The sequence below is a fragment of the Macrobrachium rosenbergii genome, chromosome 30 (genome assembly GCF_040412425.1).
Source record: "Macrobrachium rosenbergii isolate ZJJX-2024 chromosome 30, ASM4041242v1, whole genome shotgun sequence".
Lineage (NCBI taxonomy): Eukaryota > Metazoa > Arthropoda > Malacostraca > Decapoda > Palaemonidae > Macrobrachium > Macrobrachium rosenbergii.
The window spans coordinates 19,955,051-19,969,205 of record NC_089770.1 but is presented as its reverse complement, the minus strand read 5'-3'; the positions used below and the strand labels follow the sequence as shown (position 1 = coordinate 19,969,205).

At 41.0% G+C, this 14,155-nt stretch overlaps 1 protein-coding gene across 1 annotated transcript in view; it reads left to right on the top strand.

Moving 5' to 3' along the window:
- Nucleotides 1-14,155, top strand: part of Nup214 (nuclear pore complex protein Nup214) — a 96,585-nt gene that overhangs the window by 9,706 nt on the left and 72,724 nt on the right. The window contains exons 4-6 of the mRNA XM_067131969.1: nucleotides 861-1,036; nucleotides 1,248-1,453; nucleotides 8,917-9,037. Coding sequence (XP_066988070.1) covers nucleotides 861-1,036; nucleotides 1,248-1,453; nucleotides 8,917-9,037 — 503 coding nt within the window. The remainder of the gene's footprint in view (nucleotides 1-860; nucleotides 1,037-1,247; nucleotides 1,454-8,916; nucleotides 9,038-14,155) is intronic.

The following is a 14,155-nucleotide window of genomic DNA, read 5'->3' as shown; positions in this document are numbered from 1 at the left end:
TTCCAAATTTAGATTAATTTATTCTGTTTGCAATAGTCTCAAGCATAAAGTATTTTTTTTATTTGAAAATATGCCAAAAATATGTATGAGATATGTGCCAAGCTAGCTCTTCAAATATATTTTTTATAGCTTATTCTGTTATATAATGAGAAAGGCTAGACAAATGAAAAGACCAGGCTGGCTTTATTAACTTGATGCTGAGAAAAGAAACTTATTTAAAAAAAAATTTGGGCCTGATTTATTTTGTTGGAAACTTTTTTGAATTTTCACAGAGACCCTGCATCTTCATTGTAAATTAGGCAGAATTCACTAACAAGAACATTGAGTTTAAATGAAAAATAATTTGCCCCTTGACCTTCCATGCATATAGGGTGCTGAAATGCAAAGTGTATTATGTGAACAAATGCAAGCATCTTTAAGTTTTAAATGCCTAGTACAGAAGAAAGAAACTGTACAGTGTTGAGGATCCACTTTTAAGCATTTATTCATTGCTGAGTTTATTTAAGTTTTATCCAAAAAATTAAAAATGAAATCACGAAAACCTCAGATAACCTGTTAAGTGGTTCAAGATCTTGTAATTTCACTGTATTTGTAATTCACCTTTTGATAGTAGTTAGTTGCTTTTGCCTGACATTTAAGGGAGATAGATTAACATGGAAAGTTTTGTTGTTTGTGCTCCCATGTGAATGGATGGGATTTTTTAGCATCATGAAGTTTGCCTTTCTTATGAATTTTTATATTTTCTTGTTATAATAGAGCAATATAGTATTGTCATTCAACTCTTCAGAGTACTATATAGTATTATGTTCTTATGATTGCATGAATATTGTTGTGGTAGCTAACTTGTGGTTTGTTTTCAGTGTCAGGGCCTATCACCATTTGTAGCCACAGCACTAAATGGTGGGTGGGTGCAAACCGTGGCTTGGAATCCCATGGATCCAAGTAGTGTGGCTATTGCTACATCACCAGAAGATCTCTCCATTCTTACCTTGAATGAAGACAAAATTGAAACCAAATCCAGAAGTATCAAAGCAAGGTATGTAATCTTCAATTTTGTGTGATTTTTATGCTGAAGTATTAGGAAATTCCAGTCTATGTCCTTGATTTTTTCAGATCAAATTTTGTACATTTCTCTCACTGTGATTCTAGTTAGAGTACTGTATTTTTTGTATAATATTCTCTTAGTTACCATCCCAGCAAGTATACTGTAACATTTTTCAAGCAAGATTATTATTTTGAACCTGCAGGGCTCTTAGTTGGTCTCCAAAAGGAAAACAGTTAACTGTTGGGCTGGCTGATGGAACTCTAGCTCTATTCAAGCCAGATTTGACGCTTGTTCGTACCGTGAAGAAACCTCCTATGGATGAGTTAGGCTCTGTGCAGAGCATAACTTGGTTCTCTAATACAGAATTTTTCATTGGGTACAGATTAGAGACTGAAGAAGGAGAACAAGGTTAGTATTTCATTTTTCTCGGTTCATGTAGAAGCAAATTGTGGTATGTTTATGAATGCTTCACCGAATTTCCAAAGATAAGGTTAACTGAAGATTGTCATTCAAAATAGTTGATTGTTGTTTGCAAACAAGTCTAACATCTACAGATGACACTTTGGTTTCCATATATCATACCATTTTAGATTCAAAGTGTAAGGCACAGGTTAGTCTAGGTTAGGAACTATGTGTTGGCTGTAAGATATCTAAAATAAATATTTAGTGCAGGCTAAAAAAATGGGTCCTTGTTACTTACCAGAAAGCCAGCCCTCAGAGTGTCTGAAGAGGTGCTGCTGTATTAAAAAATCAGGATGAGACGTGATTCTTGTTCATACACAGTATGTAACTTACCAAGTAATTACATAGCTGTACTTTCTGCTCGCGCGGCAGTTAAAAATTTTAAGTTCGTGGTAGTGATTCGTTTGTTTATAGTGTAGTAACTGCCCTGCCCTCTATCAGGGAACAATAGGTACAACATAACAGTGATAGTCAGTTCTTTTCTGCTAGCCTCGATGTCAGACATCGAATTCTCTGGTGGTTGAATTTGAGGTTTTTTCTTTGCTTCTCCCAAGGATTTGGTGAAGTACTGATTGTTTTGGTAGCTTTTCAGCTTAGACTAGTGATTTTTCTGCAATTTCTTTTTCGTGATGTACAATTCCAGTTCATCAAGTATTAAATTTAGATACTGTAGGGAGGGTTGCAAGACCTGAATGACCAAAGTAATCTACGATAGTCATATGATCTGTGCAAAATGTAGAGGACAAGAATGTTCAATAGATCTCACTTGTGCTGAATGTGTTGGAGGGGATGAGAAGAAATGGAAGGTTCTTAGATCTCATTTGGATAAATTAGACAGAGATAGGAAGAGGAAGGCGGCTGTTAGAGCCAAAAGTAGAACTCAGATTGTAGAACCTGTCATTAACATTCATCTCACTGACCGTAACATTCCTTCTTCTCCTGCTCTTGTTTTATCCCCCATCCTTAGTCCTCCTAATAATTCTCCATCAGCTCCTATTCCTGGCTCCCATGCTTTCGAACCCGATGCCGTAGATAGCCTCCAGAGTAAGTTTGATCGTAAGTTCGATCTTGTAGTTAATACTGTGTCGAAGTTGGGTGAATTGCTTAAGGTCCTTATGGACAAAGTGCAAAGTATTAAACAAGTGCCAATGCAAATGCCAGTGGAGGATGTGTCTGTCCGTCCCGCTAACTCTCCCAGATGAAGGTCACTTTCACACTCCCCTGGTCCTGGGAGTAGACATACTGGAGGTCCAAAGGAGGTTAGCGGGATTTGCCTGCAGACAGCCGCCCCCTCATCCGATTCAGTGCTTTGTGGTTCTGACAGCCGTTGAAAAGGCGTCGCAGTGAGCGCCCACCAGTTATCGTCAGACTCCAATAGTGAGGCGATTTTGGCGCTTCCCGGGAGAATCTCGCCCCTTGAAAAGACGTCATGATAGAGACTGTGCTGCTAGCCTACAACCAGGTTGCAGTACGTGGCGCAGCCCTGTTCGCCATTCGCCCGAGCTTCTCATGCAGAACTAAATTACTCAGCTCCTAAGCTCCCTTCTAAGAAATGGTGTTCTTCTTCTGGGCGACCACATGAGCAGCCAGATTGTTCGCCAGAGTGCCTCCTGGTCTTCGAGCGCCCATCTCGTACTCCTAAGCACCCGTCTTGGACTCGAGCGCCCGCCTCAAGCCAGCTCGGTGCCAACTGACCGCTTGACATCTATGGAACGCCAGCCTACATCTTCATCTGCTCTCGTGCCTGAAGATCCTGCTTTCGCTCGTGTTAAGAAACAGTTAGAGGATGTACTGGGCCTACTTCATAAGGCTCTCCCCTTTGCATAAGCCTTCTCAAGACCTTACGTTCTCTCCTGTTTCTCTAGCAGAAATATTAGTTCAAGACCCTCCTCCTACAGTGTATGCTTCCCTGATGAGGTATGTTTTAGCAATCTTCCCCTCTCACTTCCAACCAGCTGCTCCAGTGTCGCCTGCTTCCATGTTTCGGATGAGAAACCAAGGGAATTCTAGTTCGTGCCTACCTCAGATGGCTCTCTCTTTGTCTGCAAGAAAAGTGCTCTAGAAGATAGAGGATTGGTTGTCCGTTAAGAGGGAGCAAGGGAAGGCCGCTTTTGCCTTTCCTCCTGCCAGACTGAAGGCTAGGAGATATCTATCCTACTCAACTGGAGAAGGTCCATCCTTGGGAGGTGCTGCCTCTTCCCAAGGTGACCTCTCAAGTTTGATACTCGGCTCGACGTTCAGTATTCTCTTCAGCTAAGGTTTCCTTCGCTTCATTGGAGTTCAGCCACCTTTTGAAGCACTTGTTTAAAGTACTGGAAGTGTTTAGCTTTCTGGACTGGTCGATAGGAGTGCTCACTAGGAAAATAGAGGGGTCACAACGTTTTAGCAAACAACTTATCAGCGGAGCGGATTGGTTGGGCGTGTTATCCGGTGTGGATAAGGCAGTGAGGGGATGGCTCCTCTGAAGTAGCAGGTCTTTTTGCCACCAGAGTTTTGAAGAAAGGGAGTTGTGGTGCTTCTTCACCACAAAAGGAGTGACGTCTGTCCAGGAGTCTGCGCTTTTGCACTCTCCCTTGGACAAACAGTATTTGTTCCCTCAATTGGCACTTAAGGAGATTGCCATCATTTACAGAAAAAATCAACACAAGACCTGCTTACACAATCATCAAAGTGCCCCAAGGATCCTTCTGCCTTTTTTGTCAAATCTGTCTCTCTGCAACAGCATCCCTTTCGGGGAGGAAGACAGAGTTTCTCGAGACTCTGCTCCAAGGTGCGTTTCCCCGCTAAGTCCATCAGGAGGACTTCAGCCAAGACCTCTTCCAAAAGGTGATTCTTCTATCCTTTGTGCGCCCGTGGGAGCAAGGCTCTCCCTCTTCTGGAAGAGGTGGAGTGCCAGAGGCTTGAAGCCTTGAACAGTCAAGGTTCTCAAAGAGGGCTACTCGATCCCATTCTCAGAGTACCCTCTTCTTGTGCATTTGCCGATGGCACGGACAGCTTACTCTTAGGGCTCCGAGAAGCTTGTAGCTCTCATGGAGGAAGTGTCATCCCTCCTAAGGAAAAGGGCCATAGAGGTAGCAGAGGACCAGACTTCAAGAGGATTCTACAACAGCTTGTTCTTGGTCCTCAAGTCATCGAGGGGATGGAGATCTGTCCTCGATGTAAGCGCTTTGAACTTCTGCATAGAGAAGATGAAGTTCAAAATGGAGAAAAATTAGTCAATGTTATCCTCCATCCAGCAGGGAGACTGGATAATAATGCTCGACATGCAGGACGCGTATTTCCACACTCCAGTACATCTGGAGTCCAGGAAATACCTGAGATTTGTCTTCGGGAGCAGAGTCATCCAGTTTCGGTCTCTCCACTGCCCCACAGGTATTCACATGAGTCCTATCTCCCCTTACAAGATGGCTTCATCTCCTAGGCATCAACATAAGCCTGTACCTAGACGACTGGCTCCTCCACCCCCAGTAGCAGGAGCAGTGCATGAAGGATCTGTAGACTACCCTTCTTCTTGCCGAGTAACTCTGGCTTTTAACAAATCAAGAGAAGTCTCAACTAGCCCCAACTCAGATTCTCTATTTAGGGATGAGGATCAACTTTCTGAAGTTTTGGGCTTTTCCCTCCCCAAAGAGGATAGTCCTGCCTTCAGTAGGTACAGGACCTTCTTTCACTTCCAGTTTGCTCAGCGAATTGATGGATGAGTCTGCTGGGAACCCTCTCATCCATAGAACAGTTTGTGAAGCTAGGAAGACTTCATATGAGGCCCCTTCAATTCTTTCTTTGAGAAAACTGGAACAGAAGAAAGCAGCCATACACAGTGACGTTCCCAATTATGAACGAGATAAAGGACATCCAAGGGAAGACTTTTAGAGGGAAAGTCTCCGCAACTGCTGAACCCCGACCTCTCCTTTTATGCACACGCCTCAAACCAGGGTTTGAGAGTTCTACTGGACTCTCCGGAAGCTTCCGGCGCTTGGTCTCCAGTGCAAAGGAAGCTGCATAGCAACACCAAGGGGTTGTCTGCCATTCATCTCGGCCTGAAGCATTTTGTGACAGCAGTAACGAACAGAAGTGTGGTGGTACATTCCGACAACACCACAGCTCTCTTCTGTATTAGGAATCAGGGCGAAACCCACTCATTCACTCTTTGTCAGGCAGCAAAGGAGCTGCTCATTTGGGCAGACCAGAATCACGTCAGACTTACCACCAGATTCATCCAGGGGAAGGTTAAGTCGACGAGGTCAGGTCCTCCCGACAGAGTGGACCCTGAACTCGAGTGTCTGCGACAGCCTCTGGAAGTTATGGAGCAGGCCAACAGTGGACCTGTTCACCACATCGAAGAATTATCATCTTCCTCTGTTTTGTTCGCCAGTCACAGACCCTCAGGCCTCTACGCCTTTCCCCCATTCGGCATGGTGAGGGGGTTTCTTAACAAGTTCAAGAATCACAGCAATGTATCGATGACCCTGATGGCGCCCTTTTGGCCTCTCAAAGAATGGTTCCCGGACCTTCTAAAGCTTCTTGTGGACTTTCCAAGGTTACTGCCTCAAAGTCCATGTCATCTCATATAGCTTCATCTTTGGAACTTCTGTCAAGGACTATCCGCTCTAGCTCTGACAGGCTTCAGACTATCTGGAGACTCATCAGAGCGAAGGGTTTTTCAAAGCAAGCTGCGGAAGTTATTTCTAGATATAGACATAGGTCTACCAGCTGAGTCTACCAGGCCAAGTGGTCTATCTTCCGCAGGTGGTGCAGCAGCAGTAAATCTCTGCTAAAACCACTGTAGCCCAAATAACAGACTTTCTTCTCTTTCTCCAGACCTCCAAGGGACTCTCCATCGACTATTAGGAGCTACAGGTGTATGCTGGGATGAGTCTTCATGTATAGAGGAATGGACTTGGCCTCTAATAAAGAACTAACAGATCTGATTAAGTCTTACTAAACAGGTGAAGGACGACTCCATGTCATGGAACCTGGATGTAGTGCTTAAATGGTTAACGGGTCCTGCTTTGAGCCTCTCCATACCATTTCACTCAAGAATTTGACAGAGGAAAGACTTTTTCTAGTAGCCTTGGCCACCGCTAAGAGAGTAAGTGAATTGCAGGCTATAAACAAGCACATCGGTTTCTCTAAGGGAGATGCTGTCTGCACCTTTGTGCTCGGCTTCCTAGCTAAGAAAGAATCCCCGTCTAATCCCTGGCCACACTCATTCTCTATTAAAAACGTTATGGACATTCTAGGACCAGAGGAGGAGGAAAGGGTCCTTTGTCCAGTGAGGGCGCTGAGGTATTACTTAGACAGACGCTGAGGTATTACTTAGACAGGACGAAGAAAATCGGTAACCTCTGGTGTTCTGTCAAGAACCCATCGAAACCCATGTCTAAGAATGCTCTGTCATTTTTTTTAGAAGTCTTGTCATTGAAGTGCACTCTCAAATAGAAGATGATTTCCTGCCTTCCTTTAAGGTGAGAACACCGATATTAGGGCTGTCGCCACTTCATGTGCCTTTGGCCAAAGTATGTCGTTCTTGGCAATCCTCCAGTCGGCATACTGGAAGTGCAATTCCGTTTTTGCCTCACGCTATCTTAAAGAAATTGAAGCAACATACAAAAATTGCAGTACCTTAGGTCCATTGTCAGTGGCTGGCTCGGTGTTGGGAGAGGAAACATAGGAAGCAACCCTTCCTATCCATAACTTCTTCACCTTGAATTTTTTGGATGTCGAGTTCTTTTGGGGAGCCTGGGGGTACTTGTACCTGGAATGCCCAACAGTCTGTGGTAGTGTTATGATGGCTTTTAATTTTTATTGTTGTAGGTGTGGGTAACTATTTTACTTGGTCTAATTGCATTTTGGTACTGTGCCCAGGGCAAGGGCAGTTTTTTCTCTGTTGCTTTATGGGTGTTCAGAAGGCTCTTCATTCTAAAGCCCCCCTCAAAAGTAGGGACTTATCACGGTTATTCTAGTAAGTCGCTACAGGTCAAGATAAGCACAGACCAAGGCAGTAATCATCTACTTACCAGGTAAGGTTACAACAAGCATTTTATCAATGTTAACAGATTTTTATGTTGCAAATTCATCCTCATATCTGATTGTTTTTGGAACAGAATATGTCTATTCATACCCACCACCTATCAATGTGGGATTCAGCTATGTAAGTACTTGTAAGTTAATAAATGAAAATGGTATTTTTATAATAAAATCAAGTTTCATATATACTTAACAAGTAATTACAAGATCAGAGCCCTCCCTCCCCTCTGATAGACATTTAGCACTAAAGAAGTGACTATCAGTATTACGTTGTACCTATTGTTCCTTGATAGAGGGCAGGTAGTTACCTACAATATAAACAAACTAATTGCTACTACGAACTTCAAATTTTTAACTGCCGTGCGAGTAGAAAGTATAGCTATGTAATTACTTGGTAAGTATATATGAAACTTAATTTTATTATGAAAATACTATTTTAATGGTGGAATAAAGTAAAAAAAGAAAAGCATGTGATGGTGGAAGTGTTTTAGAAGATTAAATTGAAAGCAAATGTAAGTAGAGAAGAAATTGTGAGGTTTTAGGGAAGTCATGAGGATACAGATATCGGTGTTACTACAATGTTCTTTTATTTACTGTAATGTTCTGTTATTTACTAAGTAAAACTTGAAATACAGTAGCTTCATGATCTCAGAACTCTGTTGCAAAAAGATTTTGGTCCCAGACAGTCTGTGATATACTTAGGTATTTACCAAATTAGCTTAGTTAACAGAGCTCGGAGTAGGTGCTATTTAGGACATCATGCTGGAGGCAAGCAGGTGTGGATGCTACTTAGTGTTATGCTTGAGTGATGAACAGTGAGTGTCTGCTTAGCACAGCGTGATATTCGTGTGTTATTCTTGTGTTTCCTTCAGTCTGTTATTTGTAAACATCCTCTTTAATTCCTGTTCATTTTGTACATCCATTGTGGTTTAGCTCTTGTGATAGATCAGTATTAATTGTAAACTTGTATACAGTTAGTTAATAACTTTTGCTTGTACATTCATTGTACACTTCCAACATCATGATACACTTCCAACATCATGATTACACTGTATTCAATTGTTACCCTGTATTGTATTTACATTTCCCTCATTATAAGGACTTCAGCTTATCAAGTTTGTGGATAGTTCTTTGTATAGCATTACACCATAGCATCAAAGCTTCCTTCACTTTGAACATGAAATTAACCACACATCTTCCATTGAGTTATGGAGTTTGGCTTTATATCTAATTAATAACTTATACAGCAGGCAGTTAGAGTTTGGCTTTTTTACCTAATCAAAACTTGTACAGTTGGCAGTAAGTCTGGATTTTTTTTTAATTTGTAACATCTTAGTCATTAAGAGGAATTTGCAGTTAAAATTTTTTTTCTCCATTTTCAGTATTGATGTATGTGAATGCTCCCAAAACACAAGAACCTAAATTTATTGTGTATGAATACATTTGCAACCAAAATGAGGGGCTAAGACCATCTACATTCTACCAGATTCTTTTGCAGGAGTGGTATGTGTTTTGTTCATGAAAGTTGTCCGTAACAAACCTCATTTTATGTCAAATGCAAATTGTAAGTAAAAGGTTGTTCTAGGATTCTCTCAGTATCTTCTGTTTTTTGTTAATGTATATTTTTTCTATTCCCATTTCACAGTCCCTTCAGTCTGTTCCCACATGGTGATTGAGCGTATATATTTTTATTAAATCCTTTCTTGTGGCCCAATTTGAGGTAAATCTTTCATATTATGCCCATGAGAGTTTAGAAATTTACCTTAGTGGTTTGGTTAAGCTTTATAACCAGATCCTCTCCAAAAGAGATGGATATTGTTGAAGTTTGGCAGTAGTTATATGAGCCATCTGGATTGTGTGGTGTTCAGTGAGAAAAAATTGTATATAATTTTGTTACTGTATTCTTCTTTTCATATAAGTAGCTTACCAAGTAATTAAATAGTTACAGGTTTTCAACCACGGCAGCCTAAAAATTCAAAATTTGCAGCAGTGCTTCAATTGTTTTGTGTAGGTGATGAGACCCCACCCACTTTCGGGGAAGAGGAGAAACAACGTGGCAGAGAGCTCAATTTGTTTTCTGCCAGTTCTCGATGTACATCGGGTGTTCTCTGCAGCCTTTCTTCATCATTTTTTGGAAGTATTTTCAAGGAATTGGTGAAGTATTCAAAATTTGTTGAGGCCTTCAATGATCAGTTGCTTCGTAAGCTATTTAGTTAACAATATTCTAATTTCATTATAATGACTTGCCAAAACACTGTAAAAGCTTTTATCTCTTAAAATTCGACACGTCCGAGATATAAATTTTCAAACTTTGTTTGGAACGCTGATATAATTGGCGGGATACCCAACCCCACCGGATGCCGATGGGGGTGGCGTGGAAGGCGACATACCCAGTAACCCATGTCAGTTTTCAATCTCGGGCGTATTGTGAATGCATCTCGCGCGTCCGTCCGTCTCAAACTGTTTGGTTTCCTTCATCTCGTTGCGCTTCTTTCTGGCGTCTCTCCTTGGTGAAGTACTCAATATCCTGTTTATTAATCTAGCTAGCGTAGCTCTGTGAATTTGGTAGCTATGTCGGATTCCAATTTCTCTGGATCCAGAGTTTGCGCAGGGAATTTGTGCTCTTCCAAACTGGTCAAACTTAAATACGATCGCCATTCTTTGTGTACGGCATGTAGGGGTCAGGAGTGTTCCCAGGAGAACACATGCAGTGAGTGTATGGAATGGAGTCAGGAGTTTTGGCAAACGTACAGTTCCCATCAGGTAAAGCTGGTTAAGGATAGGGATAGGAAAGCTTTTAAGCGTAAGGAAGCTAGGCTATCTTCTTCGCTGGTGGCATTGGCGTCATCTACTTTACCGGCTGTTCCTTCCTCCTCTCCTACCCCCTCCTCTACCGCTGCTCTTTCCCCTCCTCATATTCCCCCCTCTTCTTCACCAGCTTCCCAGTATGTTTTCCCTAAAGCCAAGCCAAGCCCAGCCTCGAGGCTGATAAATCAGAATTCGTTCTTTTTAGAAATCAAATGGAAGCGCAAATGAACGGTTTCATGGAGTCGGTCTTAAGTTTAGTGCGCTCGCGCCATAGTCCGGGCGTTAGCGTTGGTGATGACGTCAGTGTTAGTGATAACAATGTGGTTGTTCGTGATCGTGTTTCAGGCGAGTCTGCTCGTTTTTCTGACTCTTTTGAGCAAAGGCAGCTGTCCCGCTTGCCTTCTGAGGCTAGAAGGTCAGAAATTCTTGCCCACGAGCAGGCTCGTCCTCTAAGGCACAGGAAAGCCTTAGCCCTGGTAGTGAAAGTGGTAAGCTTGACTAGTCGTCGAATCGTCGAAAAGCTTCGGGGAGCCGCAAAAGTGAATCTTGCAAGGCCCCGGAGGGTCTTGGGCGCGCAAGTTCGCGTAGTGTTTCTCCATCGAGGGGTCGATCTTCTCGCCATCGCCGACATCACAGGATCGTGTCCCCAGAATCTTCGTCAAGACGGTCGTCGTTGAAGCAGCACTACCTAAGGTTAAGTTCTTCAGGTGAGAGTAGCAGCAGTTCATCTTCAGTCTCTTCATCTTCCAGCTCCTCAGATCCCCCCCTCCTCGTCATCGCAAGTGGGATCATGCCTCTCGACCCTTAAAGAGGCAATCTTTCTGATAATTTCTGCCCTAGGGTTACTAAACTCTTTAAGAAAAGGACAGCTAGCCCTATACCTGGTTACTCAGTGTGGGGTTCCGATCAAGAAGATACATTTCAGACGCTCCCTCCCAGGTCACCTAGGGCAGTCAAGATGCCTAGCCCTCTCCAGAAACGTCGGCCTCAAGTGCAGACGTTATCTCAGGCTTTCACTAATTGTGTATGCCGAGATTGAAACTGACCTGGGTTACTGGGTATGTCACCTTCCACGCCACCCCCACCGGCATCCGGTGGGGTTGGGTCTCCTGCCAATTATATCAGTGTTCCAAACAAAGTTTGAAAATTTATATCTCGGACGTGTCGAATTTTAAGAGATAAAAGCTTTTACAGTGGTTTGGTAAGTATAATGAAACATCATTTTATCATAAAAATGTCATATTTTTCTCATAGCGTCTGACTAGCACTTCTAGCATTCGCTTTTGCAGTGAGGGGTGCAAGACTAGAGTAACGAAATTGTCATGCGACTCTCATTCCAAATGTGTTAAATGTAGATGGCAAGACTGTAGTAGGGAGAATACTTGCAGTGAATGTCAGGACTGGGATGATAAGAAATGGAAAGCGTTAGAATCTCATTTAGTCAAGCTTGAGAGGGAGAAGAAGAGAAAGGGAGCCTCTAGAGCCGAAAATAGGGCTAATCTAGAATCTGCTCCTTTGACCAGGCCAGTAGAGGATGATTACTGTCCCTTCATCACCAGTTCTTGCTATTTCTCGTATCCCTAGCCCTCTTACTACTTTACCACATACAGGCAATCCCCAGTTATCAGTGATCCAGTTTTACATCGCTTGTCTAGCGACAATGATAACTGGATTTTCAGCGCTGATATGTGCCGATCTCCGTTTATCGACGCCGATCCTCACTTAACAGTAGCGCTGATCCCCAGTTATTGGCACCAATAAGCGGGGTTTGATGCTATTATCACTGATTTTCAGTTATTGGCAGTTTTCTGTTATGGTCACGCCATCGGGAACTGAACCTCCTCTGATAACCAGGAACTGCCTGTACTTCTGTGCCTGGTTCTGATGCTTCCAATCACAATCCCATTGCCAACCTCACGTCAAGGTTTAATGTGAAAATGAATTTAGTAGTCATTGCAGTGGCTGAATTAGTGATGACCTTAACCCTTTAACGCCGAAGCCCTATTTACAAAAACGTCTCCCGTATGCCGGCGGCATTCGCTGAGTTAGCGCCGAAGCGGAAAAAAAGTTTTTTTCAAAAAATCACAGCACGCTTAGTTTTTAAGATTAATAGTTCATTTTTGGCTCATTTTTTTTTTGTCATTGCCTGAAGTTTAGTATGCAACCATCAGAAATGAAAAAATATCATTATCATATATAAATATTGGAATATATGACAGCGAAAAAAAACTCGTATATAATTGTATACAAATCACGCTGTAAGCAAAACGGTTAAAGCTAATGACTTAATTTTTTTTGTTGTTGTATTGAACACTAAATTGCGATGATTTTTGTATATAACAAATTTTAAAATGATCAAAGCAACACAGAGAAAATATTATCACAAAATGATGCATGAATTTGTAACGCATGGACGTAAAAAAATTTTTTTTTTTTTTTTTTTTTTTTTTCCAAAAATTCACCATAAATGGAAATATTGTGCTAGAGACTTTCTGTTTGTTGAAAAATGAAGCTAATTGATTGAATATTACTAGACTGTAAGTGTTTTAGCTTATTAATTGTAGTTTTTAAACCATTTCGGTCGAGTTAAAGTTGACCGAAAGTCGAATTTTTTCTATTTATCATGATTTATATGAAAATATTTCAAAACTGATAAAAGCTACAACCATGAGTTATTTTTTGTTGTATTGTAAATGAAATTGCACACATTTTCATATATAAAACTTTATGTAACGACTAATATAAAGCGTGTAAATATTACGACAACGAGATTTAAAGAATTTCTGAGACGTTCGCCGAGTTACCAGCAAGCAGACGAAGGAAAATGTTTTTCAAAAATTCACCATAAATCGAAATATTGTGCTAGAGACTTCCAATTTATTGCCAAATGAAGGTAAACGATTGAATATTACTAGAATGTGAGAGTTTTAGCTTACAATTGCGTTTTTTTACCATTTTGGTCGAGTTAAAGTTGACTGAAGGTTGAAATTTTGGCAGTTATCGTGATTTATGTGAAAATATTTCAAAACTGATAAAAGCTACAACCATGAGCTAATTTCTGTTGTATTCTACATGAAATTGCACACATTTTCATATATAAAAGTTTATGAAACGACTAATGTAAAACAATGCAAACATTACGACAACATGACGAAAGAATTTCTGAGATGTTCGGCCGAGTTACCGCGCGCAGACGTAAGGAAAAAGTTTTTTTTTTTTTTAGAAATTCACCATAAATTGAAATATTGTGCTAGAGACTTCCAGTTTATTGCAAAATGAAGGTACATGATTGAATATTACTAGAATGTAAGAGTTTTAGCTTATAATTGCGTTTTTTTACCATTTCGGTCGAGTTAAAGTTGACCGAAGCTTGAAATTTTGGCAGTTATCGTGATTTATATGAAAATATTTCAAAACTGATAAAAGCTACAACCATGAGTTATTTTCTGTTGTATTCTACATGAAATTGCGCACATTTCCATATATAAAACTTTATGTAACAACTAATATAAAACAGTGCAAACATTACAACAATGTGACGAAAGAATTTCTGGCGCTGACATAAAGAAAAAGTTTTTTTCAAAAATTCACCATAAATCGAAATATTGTGCTAGAGACTTCCAATTGGTTGCAAAATGAAGGTAAATGATTGAATATTACTAGAATGTAAGAGTTTTAGCTTACAATTACGTTTTTCGACCATTTCGGTCGAGTCAAAGTTGACTGAAGGTTGAAATTTTGGCAGTTATCGTGATTTATATGGAAATATTTCAAAACTGATAAAAGCTACAACCATGAGTTATTTTCTGTTGT